This window comes from Macrobrachium rosenbergii, chromosome 15 (genome assembly GCF_040412425.1).
Source record: "Macrobrachium rosenbergii isolate ZJJX-2024 chromosome 15, ASM4041242v1, whole genome shotgun sequence".
NCBI classification, from domain to species: Eukaryota; Metazoa; Arthropoda; class Malacostraca; order Decapoda; family Palaemonidae; genus Macrobrachium; species Macrobrachium rosenbergii.
The window spans coordinates 46,126,535-46,142,620 of record NC_089755.1 but is presented as its reverse complement, the minus strand read 5'-3'; the positions used below and the strand labels follow the sequence as shown (position 1 = coordinate 46,142,620).

Sequence of the window (16,086 nt, the reverse complement as noted above, 5' to 3'; positions counted from 1 at the left end):
TCACATTCTTAATTCTTATAGGTCTGGTTCAAAAGGTTAGTTCTTGATGGGATATACATATCAACTTTTATTATTATATTATTGCAACTGATTAAAAATCTATTAATTTTATAACTAAAAATGCTGAGGAGTCTGAAAAATATCTTTTAATTTATTTACTTCCAATACTTGATATATGCTGCTGGTTGAAATATTAGGCCATGTGTTTGATGTTACTTCTAATGCCAGTATTTAGTACCGTATATCAACAAACTTTATCAGACTGGGCATGAAAAAACGTAGGTGCTTTACAAAATAAATACAGTACACAGATATCTCTATACACTCCAGATAGCTGATATTAGTTTAAAAATATGGGAAAACCTTTCAAAAAGGGCTAAGCCTCTGACCAGTCAATATAATACTACACAAATGCTTCTTTCCTAGATCATCTCTATGAGGGCGTAGTCATTTGAATTTTCTTTGTACCTCTGATATAATGTTTGCAGACTTCTCCTGAATGGTGAATCTTCTAATATTCAATAAGCTCATGATTATTTTTGCATGATCTCAGATCCTTCATTTAAACATATTTTGTGCTCAGTCTAAATAAAGTAAGTATAAAAATATGATGCAAATACATACTCAGTATATGGATGACAAAGGTCCCAGATTTGTATTTGTACATTATATGTGGATGACAAAGATCCCCAGTATGTACAAATGGAAAACTAAAGCCTAACACAGTAAGATCTTTTGAGAAATTGACTCTATATTTATCATAAACAAACATGACTGGATTGGTGATGTAATAGTAGCATGAGATTGTCCCCATATTTGCTTATTTTACTGTGAAAATACAATACAAAAGTGATAATTACCAAAAATATTCATGAAAAAATAAAGTACATTCTTACTAAAGACTGAAGAAATTAGGCTACAAATGCATGGGATATGCAAAGCAAGAGAATAAGAGACCACTCAAAAAGTCTCTTGAAAATGTTCCCAATATAACACACATCTATTGCATATACCGTAGTAACTAGCTTACTTTTAGTGTTTTTCATTACAAAAAAAAAAAAAAGCTTAAGAGCCACCAGAGAACACCCTGGCACAGGTCCAATATTCCTTTTATTAGGAAGTTTCTAAATTCACTAATAAAGTCACAGAACAAGAGGCAAAGTGCCATGAAGCCCAACCTTGAAAAGACACTGACAACAAGCTCTAAGGGGTCTGAAGGAGGGCTAAGTTTATCATGGCATTCATGGTATAACATTTGAAATACGTACAATAGAGTGGTCTATCAAAGATTCGTCCATTTCGTAGTTCAACTATAAAAAACAAGGTAAAAACTAATAAATGTATAATGCACTTTCTTCATATATGTGACTAGACTGATAAGTAAATTACCATAAAATGTGTAAGCTAATAATGATTATACAGGACATTTACGAAAAAGAAATACATGATAGCTTCAAATTAAAGCAAGAATGATAATTCTCCCAGTAACCTACAAAACACTGGCAATAAACTTACCAAAAATGCAAATGATACCAAGATTACAATATATATATATATATACATACATCCAACCTTTACTAAAATGTAAAACTACTAAGATCCATAACATGAGTCAACAAGGGACAAAATTCTATACGCAATAGTCTTTGATTCGTCACCATTCAAAAAGAGCAGTGCTCACATTTTACCGAGTGCAAGATGGTGCATTATGTTCACTGTTATGAAGAAAGGTGCAAAGATTGTAAGTGCTCATATCAATTATAGTGCAAATATATTAAATTGAAAATGGTGCTCATATCAATTATCAATTAAATGATTAGTAAAGAGTCTAATGATAAACAAGATTCAGTACAATAAAGATTATATAAATCTGTTGAAAGAACAGTTCCATTTAAATGTTTCTGTGAAGGGACTGTTCTTCCAAAGTTATTTTACAATGATTAGTGAGAATTCATCACAATTATGGCAATGACAATGTAAGAAAGAACCAAATAGTTATATAAACATTTACTAGTCTTTTAGTTTTAAACTAAGACAGATGCCATATCCCTTAGACACGGTTCAAATTACTAAATGTACATGGAGATAACTGGCAGTTGTCTGTCAGGAAACTTTGGCAAATGTACCCTCTAGAGGACTTGGCCTGTGTCTTGGCTTGGATGTTTCAATAACATGACTGTGATCAACTCCTACAGATTGAGGAAATAAAAACAAAATTTATTAAGTATCCCAAACCCTTGCCAGTCTTACAATCATCAACAAGTGGTTAAGTTCAAGTCCAATGAAAGGTTTGACAGTTCTGAATCACAAAATGTAATACTTCAGTGCAGCAGCATCTTTTGTTCTTTTGTATCCTGAGAGGTGACTATGGAAAGAAGTTTTGACTTATGAAAGATTATGTTCTGTATGTGAATATTCTGCTTCTTCCATATGAGCAGCATTTTTTCAAAGATTTATTCTTTATATTAAGAAAACTTAACTGGGGTTAAGAAGCAAAGTAGCTAGCTGTTAAGGTTATCATAGGTAATGAAAATGGGATAGTGTTTTTTTTTTTAAGCACTGTAATGTATTTCACTACTGTATATGTATCTGAGGTGAATAGTTAATGTTCTTGTTTGGTTACCACATTATTGCTACATACGTACATCAGAATAATACATAAACATAACCACTATACATGGACTCTTTAAATTACCTAGCAGCTCCAGGAATCCAGAAACACGCTTTCTTGAAAGTTTGTTTAAAATTAAAGGTCACATGCGTACATAATTACCTGTACTAATGCACTGTACAGGTAAAATTTTCAAGGTTTCTCAATGAGAAATGTTAAAAGATACAGTCCATATCCAATGTAGTTTCCAGTTCTGTCCTCATTTATTTCAATTCAAATTTCTTAAATAACATAAAGGTTTATTAAAAATGATCAACGTATTAAATTACGCTCAACTAATGACTAGAGTGTATGATTAATCTTAATTAAGCACACTTGGTTATGGCTGCCTTTGCAATTACGCTTCTGTTGGAATTAAATACTCTTCTGTGAAGTACTATATAGTGCCAGATTTATCAATAGCAGACAAAACTAATTCAGCTGGAAGACCTTTCAGTGGATGTAGAATATGAACAAATCCTACATATTCTATTTACATTTTGCAGGTGACAAGCTGTCTTTAATTCTGTTCAGACCAAAGTTAGCATAAAGCACGGTTGGGGGAAAACAACATATTAAAGAACATATAGTACCAGGATCAATTAAAAGGAGGGTAGTCACTACAAAATAATGTATAATATTTTAGCTGTGAATGCACTCTCATAAAACTGTAACAGAAAGATGAAAGATACCGTTTTTTGTAACCACTGGATAATTCTTGCTATCAGCACCTGTAATTAGCAAAGCTTACCATTTCTAGTAAAAAGCACGAAGGAAAGTTACATAATGGACTCCCAAAATAAAAATTAACAGACCTTCTTTTGAGAACATATACATTATATGTAATGCATTTATAATGTTAACTTTTGGTTATATTTTTGAATTGTTGATGTCTTGTCATGGCCCATCATGCTTACAATAATCATAAATGTTGTAGCACTACCATTTCTCAGAGAAAAAGTTTTAAAAAATTCAAATAACAGATCAAGATTCAAATTGATGGTAGTCATTGCTCCATAAGACTGAACACTCATTACTAATATGATTAATATCATGTAACTTGAATAAGGCTTTGGCATACAATGGACTTTGTATATACTGTACTATAATATTAAAAAAAATTCATGACTATTTAGTAATCAATATTTCAAATAAAGTATGCCTTTCATTATGCTAGGTAATTCAAAGTGTTACCACATAAATTCAAGGTAACAATTTCTTATAAAGTTACAAATTCCTACAACTACTGTTACTACTATTACCCATACACTATATAAAAAGACTATTGAATACAAGAGATACAAGTAACTATTACATCTGGCAGTATCACAAGACTACAAAAAAGTTCTGGAATTACAAAGGCTATTACAGATTATAAAAAAACAACTACAATGAAGGAAAATAACTACAAACTTTCTCATATGAATTCACAGAGTACTTTTCATGAACACATGCTTTTCAAACAACAAGTTATAAAATGCTTATAAAAATTCTCAATAACACACCAATACTCCCAACTTGTGATGGTCAACATTATCAAAATACTACCTCAAAATACATACAGTGAGTGGTAATAAACGCTCAAAGACTTCAAACTTCTTTAAAGTATATCACTAAATACTTGAAACAGTTTTCATCCAGTTTCAAAGCAAAGTACTGTATTTCTGCATAGAATTAAAATACAGTCACACAAAAGCCATAGGACTGCTACAAACAGCTAAATACTCCGTTCTTATAGTTCCCCTAATAAGCAAATGATTCATAACAATGCTACCTCTGTAAGATAAAAATATTTGCTATAAGCTAAGAAATGGTATTTGAGCAGTTTGAGCTATGGATACTAAACATAAGAAGGCATGATCAGGGAATCATAACATCAATTACTAATTTGAGCAGAAAAGAAAAGAGCTTTTTCACTGTTTAAGACCAAATGAACATGGGGTAACCATAAAGCAATGAAAACACAAAAATATACATCGTACTAATAATTGTGATGTTCTTCAAGAAACTAGCATAAAACATTCTGCTGTTAGAAAAGATTACAGTTTTAGAAAACCTGGGGAAAAGACAAATACTCAATACAGAAATAGTTTCATTTCTGACAGATAAGACATTTCCTCACTACAAATTAAAATTGCATGTTGAATACTTGGGTATACAGGAGCTAGACAAACCCTCACCAAAGAGCAATGTACACAAAATTTATCAATACAACCCTAATATACTAACAGAATGAAAAATGTGACAATTGACAGCACAGCTAACAAAGGAAACCTGAAATATTTTCCAGTAGCCTTTTTCTACAACTTCTTTAGCTTCAGGAAGTGTAAGAATTCAGATTCTTAAGTGAAACTTTCTGTAGACATAATTGTAGTGTATACACTAAGTCTACGAAAGGGACAAAATTTAGTTTATCTGCATGATCCCATGGATGCTACCCAAAAAATAGGGGAGTGGGTATTCTTTAATGAAAATTTCAACCATATCTGAAGTGCTGCCCCTCAACCTAAAACAGGCCAATTCTTCTGGCACCTAATACATATAGTACATGACTTCTTATTCTGCCAAAGACTGCTTCACACCCTCAATTCTGCTCACAAGCAATAATCCTAACTTTTCCATTGAAAGATATCTGGATAAAAAAAAAACACACACACACTACACAATGATCTATATGAATCTTTTACTAACGACAGCTAATTAAAATACCTTAAGACAAGCTTCCAAGCTTCTTTTATTAATATGAGCATATCTCTATACTTAATGGAATATTTGCAAATAAATAGTTTCTTTCTTAAGGGTACAAACCACTCTTGGGGTGCTTTTCAATGTTCTAGCTAACCTTTCATCTTGAAAATGAAAAGACCTCTGTTTTTTAACTAATACAGTATTAATTGGTTTAGAATATTTAATTCATTGAAACACAACACAAGACTTTCAAACCAATTGCCAAAGATCATCAAAAATTCTGCATTTACCAATTATAATGCTGTAGTCAGCATTCTGAAACATGGAATAAGGACAGATGAAAAATCCTAGCACATGACAAAGAGATAAGAAAATGATAATTGAAATAATGTTTTCAAGGTAACTAGAAACTGCCGGCTACAAAGAGCAACCACCTAACGTTAAATCAAAATAAACAGCACTAACCATGTGCCTTCCTAACAAGATTATCATGGCTACCTTAACAATGATAAAATCTACATTTTTTTTCCGATGTTGATGCATTCACACTTTTAATGTGAATATCTAACATTAATATTAGAGAAAAAAAATTCTATTAAAAATCACCAAATTCTCTGTACACATGATTAGAAGAATATGCCAAAAATTTTCTGGAGGAGAGGAAGAGAAAAGACAAAAAAAGATACGTACAATAAAACTGATAGTGATTTAAGCATGCCATTTCTTATGTCAAGAATCCTCAGACAAAGATTCAAGACACCAAATTCACTGCATGTTTAAAAAGCACAAAACCAGAAATACTGTATAGTGTTTTCCATCAACAACAATCACTGAAAAAGCTTTCATACAGTATCAAAGTAAAATTTTTCTGCATATGAGGTACAACAATAAAGCATTTACAGTGCAAAGGACCACCGCACCATTTAAAAATTAAAGCCAAAGAAGGACAATACACAATACAGAAAAATACTCATACGGTAAACTAGAAAAACATACATACTTCCTGAATTCTGGCAGATAAAGGAATAAAATGGGAGAGAATGAAGAGACCTAATAACAAAGATGATGATGATGATAGGATATTCTTTCAAGATAAGGACCACTCTTAGCAATACTTAATTCATTTAGTAGGGCACACATATAGTTATAGGTGTTACAAATAAATAAATAAAATATGCTTTTGCAGAGTAAATACTTTGACAATAGCACGCATAAGAGAATTATCCAACACTGCCAAATTCTTGAGTAAACTCTATTTTCCCTTACACTGTAGAAATATTACACTCTTGGTAATTTATCCTACAGAGACACATTGCTATACTGAGACTTTGCAGCTCCAACAGGAGAAAAAATATACCTATACAGTATACAGATAATAGGATACTGATCCTGCAAAATGTAGTAGTTCCCATATTCCTCCTATGAGGACAGGTAGGATATCTGATATGTTATAGAGTAAAAGTGGGTTCCAACCACTTCTTCAGGTCTTAATTCATAGTGAAACGTCAAGCACAGTTTAGATTAGAAAGAATACCCAAATTCAGAAAATACTCTCTCACTAATGAAAATAGAGTCAATTTTATCCTCAGTAGTTAGCATGCAGACATATTAAGCATAAAAAATCTTATTTGGTTCCTTACAAAGTTTTGGCCCCTGTCCTATTGCAATTTAAAGTTATATAGAGTATCTTGATTTGGCCTCTACTCACACATTAGTATGTACCACAAGAATAAATCTTATGATGAAAAAGATCAAAAGAATTGATACCATACAAGCTTTGAGGTTCCATAAAATTATGGTTCTTGCAAATTTGGTCTTTTCCTTCAGAATTTCATAATGCATCCTCAAAAAGACAGAACAGCACTTTCTCTTTGCTGGCCTCAACTAGGCGTTATCCTTTTATGTTATAAACATTGGAAACTTATACACTTGCTACCCTAAGACAAAACTGACGAGATCTGAAACTATTCATGGTTCTCATCAGCCAATGAACATGTTAAAAGTTCTTAGGTTTTGACACAAGATAACCTGGCAAGAATTCCACTTTGTACCTAAAGAACCAATTAAACTTCTCAGTTCTAACCTTAGAAAAAACAGAATTTCCGTTTAAAATTACTCAATCTGGCAACTGCTCAATCATATGACAAATATCCACATGTGACTGATGTCCACAAAACTAATTTCAAGGTTAAGAATAGAGTGCAGTATATATTGACAAAACCAGTTTCATAACATTTCCTTATCAAAGCCCAGACTACAGCAATATTAAGTAGTCAGCTGTAACACATTTACCTAAAACAATTACCTGGTACATGGGATTTCAAAAAGTTCTCCAAACAAAGCAACTTCTAATGTTATAAGAATGTCAAAATAAAATCATATCAAACCAGTCAAAAGGCCAAACTGCTGCTCCTACACCAAAAAAGTTTTTTTACAATAAAAATTTATTGTAATCTATTCTCTGCTGTTTCATGGTATAAATTTCAAATGTTTAATGATGAAGTAATCTTAATAAAAAAAAAAGAAGAAGAAACAAACAACCATACAGAAGTTAACAATACAAAATTTAACACGAGGGTAGTTTCTTTGGACCAGCACCTGATAAGTTTTGTTAAGTTAAAAGCTTTGAAAAATATTAATTAAACATTTAACAAAGAAAAACATTCATGAATTTATATTATTTTAATTGTGGAATGGCCACTCTTTCTTTATCAAGGTCAGTACCAAACTGTAGGTAATAAATGTTTTTCCTACTTCAGATACTTCACTCTAACCCAAACACAAACAAATTACAGAAGACTTCAACTTACATAATGAACAGCAATCTAGCATTCCAGGTGATGTGTTGGACAAGGTTGCAATGAGTGTATGATATGAAGGACAGAAAAGAAGATATCAAGGTCCACTCACTGATAATGCATGTTCTCAGTGTAGTCTTAATCATAAAATAAAACTAGCAAGATGCATGTTGTGTAAAAGATGCTTTAAATAAATTTTGGTAATATAGTGTTAACTTTACAAGAGATTACCTGGCTTATGTTAGGGGTAAACAGATAAAAGCTGTCTTGTTAATATGTAAATATATAAAATCTTGGATGATGAAAATATAAGGGTCTTCCTGTGTGAAATGATAACGTATATATATGGGTCTTCCTGTGTGAAATGGTAACTTATAACTGAAAAATTTTTTCAACTGTGTTATACAGCAGAAGATGAGTTTAAACACTGGAAATAAAAAATTTGAGGATACTGGAAACGCTTTCTTCTTCAGAGAATCAGAAGCACACAGCTCCATTTGTTCTGAATAAAACCCCTCAAAACAATAAAAAGTAAAATCATTCTGTCACAATCAAATAACTTTCACTCACCAATTCTAGAACAATATACAAAAGCAGAAGGATTTCAATTGACACATACCTTAGCCAGATAACTCATTTGCTAAAACAGCTGCACAATCATTCTAATAATACATTTCTTCAAATCTATGTTGGATGAATGCTGTTCACCAAACCATTTAAGCATAACGGTGGCCAACAAGAGGATTCACTGTAACAGAAATAAAGCCTTCTTATGACAGTAGAATAATAATAATAATAATAATAATAATAATAATAATAATAATAATAATAATAATAATAATAATAATAATATAATTATCAGAACCAAAAAGTGATAGAAAGACAATCTTATGGAGTCTATATGCAGAGGACAAGAATGATCCACGTGATGCCTAGACTGAAAGAGCATAAAAATTGATTGACAGAGGAGTTTGACGTGAGTGACAATGGAGTGGGCTACTAAATGCAGTACAGTAGTGTACTGTAGTTTAATAATGATAATATTTTATAAAGTCTTTCACATTCAAGAAAGTATTCCCATTTCCCGTATTTGGACTGCATGATTCCATGTAATTAATGTATGCACTCCCAGTGTACATTACAGTTTTCAAAGATAACAAAATCCTATTCAGAATTACCAAAAACAATTGGCAACAAGGATAATAATATAATACAGACAATGATATCTAAAACAAGGATTGAAAAACATGCTAACAATCACTGTCTTAATAGCAAAAAACAGAAATTAAGAATATCTGTTGGCCACCAGAATTTAAATGGAAATGGATCACAGTATTCAAGCACATAACATGAGACATCTCAAAGCTGGGAAAAGACCTTTTCCTCCATTTGCATTATTTTCCAATATTGTTTATCATAGTAAAAACTTATTTCATCAATTTACTCAATGAAAATGAAATCAGCAGGAATGCCATGAAGTTAACATTTATCTCTAGTACAACATATGATAGCTGGTATCCTTCTGCAACATAAAAATGACTGGAAACTGCTGAATTTTCTAAAATTAGTGGCATAAAGGATGGAAATTTAGGGATAACTATGTGTAAAGTTTAAGAAATAAAAGAATGTGGTTAACATATAATTGTATATTTATGTGAAAAAAGTTAACAGCTAATAACATGACTATAAATACACCTGGAATGACATTTTAGTCATATAATTTGTCTCACTATGGGGGAATGATATACAGACTGAGAAGGTTAAATCATGTCTGAGAAGGATAATTTCAAACCCAGCTTCTAAACAAGTGCAGGTCCAATATGCTGCTAAATATATGTTTCTTTATTCTATGAACATATGAACATACAGACAGTGTCCCTCAATGCGAGTGTGTGAGTATATGATTTTATTTGCCAAACTCTTTATCCCTCTGATCACATCCAACCCTTGCATCTTGTAGTTGCATATCCACCTTTCCAATCAGTAAACATACAAGGCTAGTGAAAACAGTGGTCTCGAGTTTCATGCCAATTGCAATGATGAGTATATTGGAAAGGAATAAAACTATTGGTAAGTACTACAGCCCATACAAATCAAACTGCTTAGGTCAGCCATGGAATGTTTGCCCATAATACTTCATCTCACCTTTGAGTCATACCCATGTTCTCTTACCTCTGAAACAAATGTCTTGATCATTAATTCAAAATTCTTCTCTTCAACAGTGTTTCTGAATTTTAATGAATATGTATAGTGTATATGATCCCAAGGTCATGTATTACATACACATTAGAGAGAGAGAGAGAGAGAGAGAGAGAGAGAGAGAGAGAGAGAGAGAGAGAGAGAGAGAGAGAGGAATTTACTCTGATGCAGTAAAGATATGACAAGTAAATAAAAACCTTCTGTAGAGAAATGTAATAAAATGCTTAAAAACAATGGGTTATTAAATAATGATCATTACCTTTAAATTTAAATGAAAAATGAGGAAGTATCTGAAGTTTGTCAAATGAACAAAAGGTAGGAATTCAAAATTATTTATCATAACTGCATCCCCTTTTATTTTTTAACACAGGATATACTGCCTAGCAGAATGTGGTGCTGATCAAGAAGAAAGTTATTCACAGACACAAGAAGCATTGAATAGTCTTTTCCAGCAAGTATCCCCCACATGAAGGAGCTCCTTACTCACTTCAATACAAATATCACTGCTGCCTTAGCAAGCTGAAACAATAGCGGAAAAAGGTTGGGAGGAGGATACTGACAGTAAAATAAAAGTTTGTATTCCTGAAACAAAAAAAAAAATGGCCAAAAATTCTCTATGTGCCTATACTAGGTACAGACCTATGTTCGTTATGAAGTCACTGTTTATCAGGGAGGTGACCTGCAGCTTTTTAGTATTCCATAAAGTTGGTAAGAACCATAAACTCAAAAGTCCTTAACTGTTGATAAAAACTAGTATTTGAAATATCTTGATGTATCTTCAGGTCCCTGATATCCTGGATACTATTCTCTAAATGTGGTAAAATAATGTGGCATGTTGGAAAAAAAGCAAGAATCATTAATTATTCGTACAGATAAGATGGTGCTGTTGCTTGGACAGTGAACAGCCACCAAATGATTGGACTAAATCCTGAATATTTAGCAGGTGGAGTATTTTGATGTACAAACCAAGACTATCCTCCTGTCATGGGTAGTGACTAATTTGGCTGAGGAGGAAAAATATAGGAAATGAAAACTTCCTTTTTAATACGTGCATGCTGTGCAGATGTCCAGTCCGGTGTTGCCCTAGGTCTGTCTTTGCCCTTCATAACCCCATGTGGTCTCCGATGAAACATTCTGGTTAATTCAACACCTTGGATACAAGATTTCGTTTCATGTCTTCTAGATATTGCCAGTCTTGGGAATTCTGAGGAGCAGTTTGTTCAACTTTTTATAATACAATCGGCAAGCAGGATTTTTAAGAGTCTCCATGCAATGACCTGTAGTGTCACCACTAGCCCTGCCCATTTATGGGTATATATGCTCCCATAGGATTGCCTTAGCAAGGACAGAGAGAGAGAGAGGGAAGAAGCATTCCATTATACTTCCAAGTGAGTTTCCTTCAGACATTTTGGTGCATCTAGACTAAGAGAAGCAGACTGCGCTTATCTACGCAACTTTAGGAAGCTTCAAAGGTCAATATCAACGACTGCTGTCCCACCTTGGATGAAACCATGTGCGTGTTCTCCAGACTGACCATCAATACCCTTGCCTCAAAGGATATTTCACAAGGTACATAATAATCTATTTATTGTTCTACCTCTTAACTTCACCTACTTTGTTTTACTGTCTTAGTATTACTGTGTGTAAAGTCAAGTGAATGCAGCATTAATTTTTTTTTCTGTGCATAATACTGTAAATACATACATTGGATTGTTGTGCAACATTCATTTATAAATTCTCTACCATGATTCCAATTCTTGATGTGGAACTTCTTTTGTTAAGTAAAATTAGAAAGAACCTAATGATTCAAGCTTAAATCATAATATCTCCTCATTAGTTTCTAAGCAAACTGAACTAACAATGAGCTCAAAAAAGTGATACCCCAGCCATAAAGATTGACCAAAGCTGAATGGGATTTTATATTAATTGGTAAGATATATATATATATTATCCGACCTCAAAAGCAATAACAGATGAGACTGGAATGTCATCAGTTCTTGTGTGCTCCTTAAGATTCAAGTATTCCTGGAGCTCTACTGAATCTTCCTGTAATACACCTTCTGCAAAGTATCTGATCACTTGGTCCCCAAACCTCCACACAGGTGCTTTTTCAGAACCTAGAATGCGGTGGTGGGGGGGTAGGCAGACAAGCTCCCCTACCCAGGGAAAATTATTAAGGTTAAAATGAAAAGGAAAGCTACAATCTCATCCGATACTTAAGTGAACTGGTTTCTTGCTCTATAGCGCCTCAAGGAGGACTGGTTCGGGAATGTGTGGTCACGCCTTAACATCTAAATGAATTATTGGCTGTGAGAGAGGAATAATCCTTTCAAACTCATTTCAAATTCTGTATGACTGCCATACTCAATGGACTGGTAGATCAAATCCCTGTATCTTCCAAACTCTGTAACAAAAACAAGCTACAGTTTTAAATTCCAGTTTCAAAAGGTTACTTGTCCATGAGCAGTGAGCTGTCAAGAATACTGTGGCTGTCAGTCTAGCAATACTTTACAACCAAATGAGGAAATGCAAAATACCTCCACTAAGGCCACCTTAATGTAGCCGGCTATAAAGCATTTAAACCGTGATCTTCATGCACATGTATCAGTAAATATTAGCAGAATATCGTTAAGTAAAAGGGGTACAACTTACAGTGCATCTTGTGCAGTCCACTGTAGGGTAGCGAAGGTTCTTTGCAGCATCCTTTTTTCTCGTCTCTCCTCACTTAGCTGCCTAACTACTTTCAGTTTATCTTGCTCCATTTGTACTTTTTCATTCAAGAACAGACCCTCTGGAAATCTTGCAAGTCTAAAAGTATATATCAGTAACCATACTGAACTGCTTCATGATAATAATACAATACCTTAGTAATGGGAGAACAGAAATGAAAGAAACTTAGCAAAAATATTCATTAACTTTCGGAAGTAATGAGCCCGGAGAGATGATTTTCGTGACAAAACGATGTCAACTAAAAGCCAATTTCTTCCAAATGTTAATCACATCCAGAAGGTCGCCTAATATTTATACTTGCCAAGAATTATCACATTCTGCCACAATTTTTTCATAACCCTACTTAAAATACACTTAGATAAAAAGCAATGTCTTCCAACTTCACATGTAGAAGTATTAACAATGTGATCTCATTCAATCTGGTGTAAATTAAAACAGAACAACAGTAACATCAATGCTTTTGCAACATACAGCATCTCTGACAGTTAGTAAGAAAGGTCCTTCAAGAGTGGGATACTTCACAGAGATAATGATTCAAGACTTCTGTCATCTACTTACAACTGTTCTTTGCGAACACAGCAAAATTCTTACTACTAGTTCCTAAGTAAAATATGTATATTGTATGGACACATTAAATAAAAGCAATCCCCAAGAAAATTTTGCATTCTATTACAAAAATGTGATGAATAAAATATATGAGTCATTCGAACATTTTCAAGCTTCTCTTGTTACTCATAGTTACATAATAAGAACGAAAACAATGAGATCATGATAAGAATTTCAAAAGAATAAAAATAATGAGTCTAAAGGGCACAATAATAATCCAACACAATCATGAAACTGAGATAATGAAAACTTCCATGAATACATTAAATGTCAGTCATTATATGAACATCTGATACACTTTCAATGTCATAATTGGTGAAACACCATTAACAAGTGACTGTTAACAATTATCACATATTGAAGACCTAAATAATACACACACACACACACACACACCAAGATGTTTTGATGAGTGATGAGAGGAGTATAAGTCACAGATAACTATGACTAGCAATAAAGCTAAAGTATAAATACATTTTACTGTATTACTTTCTCTTTGATAAACTCTCAAGCTACAACAGCAAGCATGGCAACAATGAAGAAAACATAACCAATATGTATGTACAACACAAAAGAATGAAACCACTTTTTGCAAAGCCTACAACTCATACATAAAGGACACTTTACTAGTAGAATAGCATCTCTATTATCTCCAAGGTAGAAAGCAAGGCTAACAACACAGACTCTAACAAAACACACTCCATTCAAAGACAAAATAAGATCTCTAAATAAGGTTACATCCATATGAAACAGCATTTCCAAGAAAACAGTTTCATGCCATGGAGGATTAACAATGAAAATATCCTGCGTGTTACTAAATATGAACACTTAAGCAACACTGTTATCAAGGACTGTCATTTGAACATGACATACACTTCAAATTGCAGTTTTAAAAAATCAAAAGCAAATCTATCTCTAAGATGACGATGCAAAGAAGAAATTCAGAGCTCTGTTAAGGTCATAATCAGCTGCCAAAGTAATCTGGACGAGTGTTGATCGAGGAACTTGCTGTCCCACCACCTCTCTTAGCTGCTGTACTACTGCTTCCAAACGACCACCCCCGCCTTCTAAACTGTGTCCGCTTCCAAATGCGTACTACAAAATATTGCATGATCTAAGAAATATTTACGATTTCTAACCTTAATACTAATTTTTTTCATCAGTATGCAACATCTTGTCAAAAAAAAAAAGCATGATAAAAACAAAAGTCATATCCCAATCTATATGTCTTCCATTCATAATCTCCCTGAATTAGATTACCAAAAAATAATTTCATACTAAGATATAATTTCTTCTCAAAGGAAATGACTTGATATGGTTTCCCTCATCAGTTACAGGATAAATGTCTCAACATTTAATTGCATTTGCTATCTACTAAAGTCGCCTCTTGTTATTCACAACTAATAAGTTTTAAAAAAGTTGAAGATAACAATCACCGTTACATTCTTTCCCCATACGAAACATGGAAAACCCCTGCAATATATATGCCAACCCCAACAATTTCACTGATATCTTGTTACTTAGGGTACTCCTTCGTACACCAAAGGTAAGTACTGGTAACTTTATTAAACATAGACCTTTTTAAAAGTGAAACCTATTTGCTAATGAGAGTGGTGTTGGTGATGATGAAAAGGCAGTAGCAGTAAGGTAAGTTGTCTTACTAGCCTAACTGATATCTTCACAATTTTATTGTCTTAATGAGCAATATTTAACGTAATCGTAATCAGAGATTACTCTTATTTTGTTACTGCTATTTTGTTCAAAGATGAGAGAGAGAGAGTGCACACTTACAGCCAATTCCCACAATGCTATATCTGGGAGATCAGAATAAGATTCCATGATTCATCACAGAATCCACAGAAAGATGTCTTGAGTGTCAGGCCTCATAAAAAATCATTTGCTTAGACATTCCTGTTGATGCCTGTAGTTTGAAGGTTGGCAGCTGTAGTTTTGGTATTCATGGCTGTGGTTTGGGTGCCGATAGTTATGGTTTTGGTATGAATGACAGTGGTTCAGGCACCAACTGTAGAATTTCCTTCAGGAGCTTCTTAAAATAATCATTGATCTTTAATTGTTTGGTCATTGCATGTAAAATTTATCTGCATTTAGAAATAACACTGCAATCAATGTCACAGGTTTCATTGCACCATACAATCTTAATTTCTGCTTTAGGTATTTGTCATTGATGAATTGCATAACTTTGACAGTGAAAGCGAACATTCTTGGATGACTTCTAGATGTAATTAGCTTCACTTAAAATTATTCAATTTTGTTTATACATCCAGTCCTTAAGCATCTCTTCAGTTCACTTAAAGGAAAGACACCATAAAATGTTTATTTTCTTAACTGGAGAAGATCAACCTAGGGCAATGTTAGCTCCAATCTAATCTTTAGCAGCACAATTGTTTGCAACAC

The 16,086-nt window shown here is 33.1% G+C and overlaps 1 protein-coding gene across 7 annotated transcripts in view; it reads right to left on the bottom strand.

The window, feature by feature from the left end:
- The window catches only part of LOC136846645 (uncharacterized), a 72,048-nt gene that overhangs the window by 21,867 nt on the left and 34,095 nt on the right, over positions 1-16,086 (bottom strand). For 2 of the 7 annotated variants that reach the window (XR_010855468.1, XR_010855467.1), the window contains exon 19: positions 8,756-8,884. The exons of 3 other annotated variants lie outside the window; for them this stretch is intronic. Coding sequence is in view for 2 of the 4 variants with exons in the window: in XM_067117564.1 (XP_066973665.1) it covers positions 14,587-14,766 (180 nt within the window). In the remaining 2 variants the exon portion in view is untranslated. 2 more of the 7 variants (XM_067117567.1, XM_067117564.1) reach the window with 2 other exon arrangements.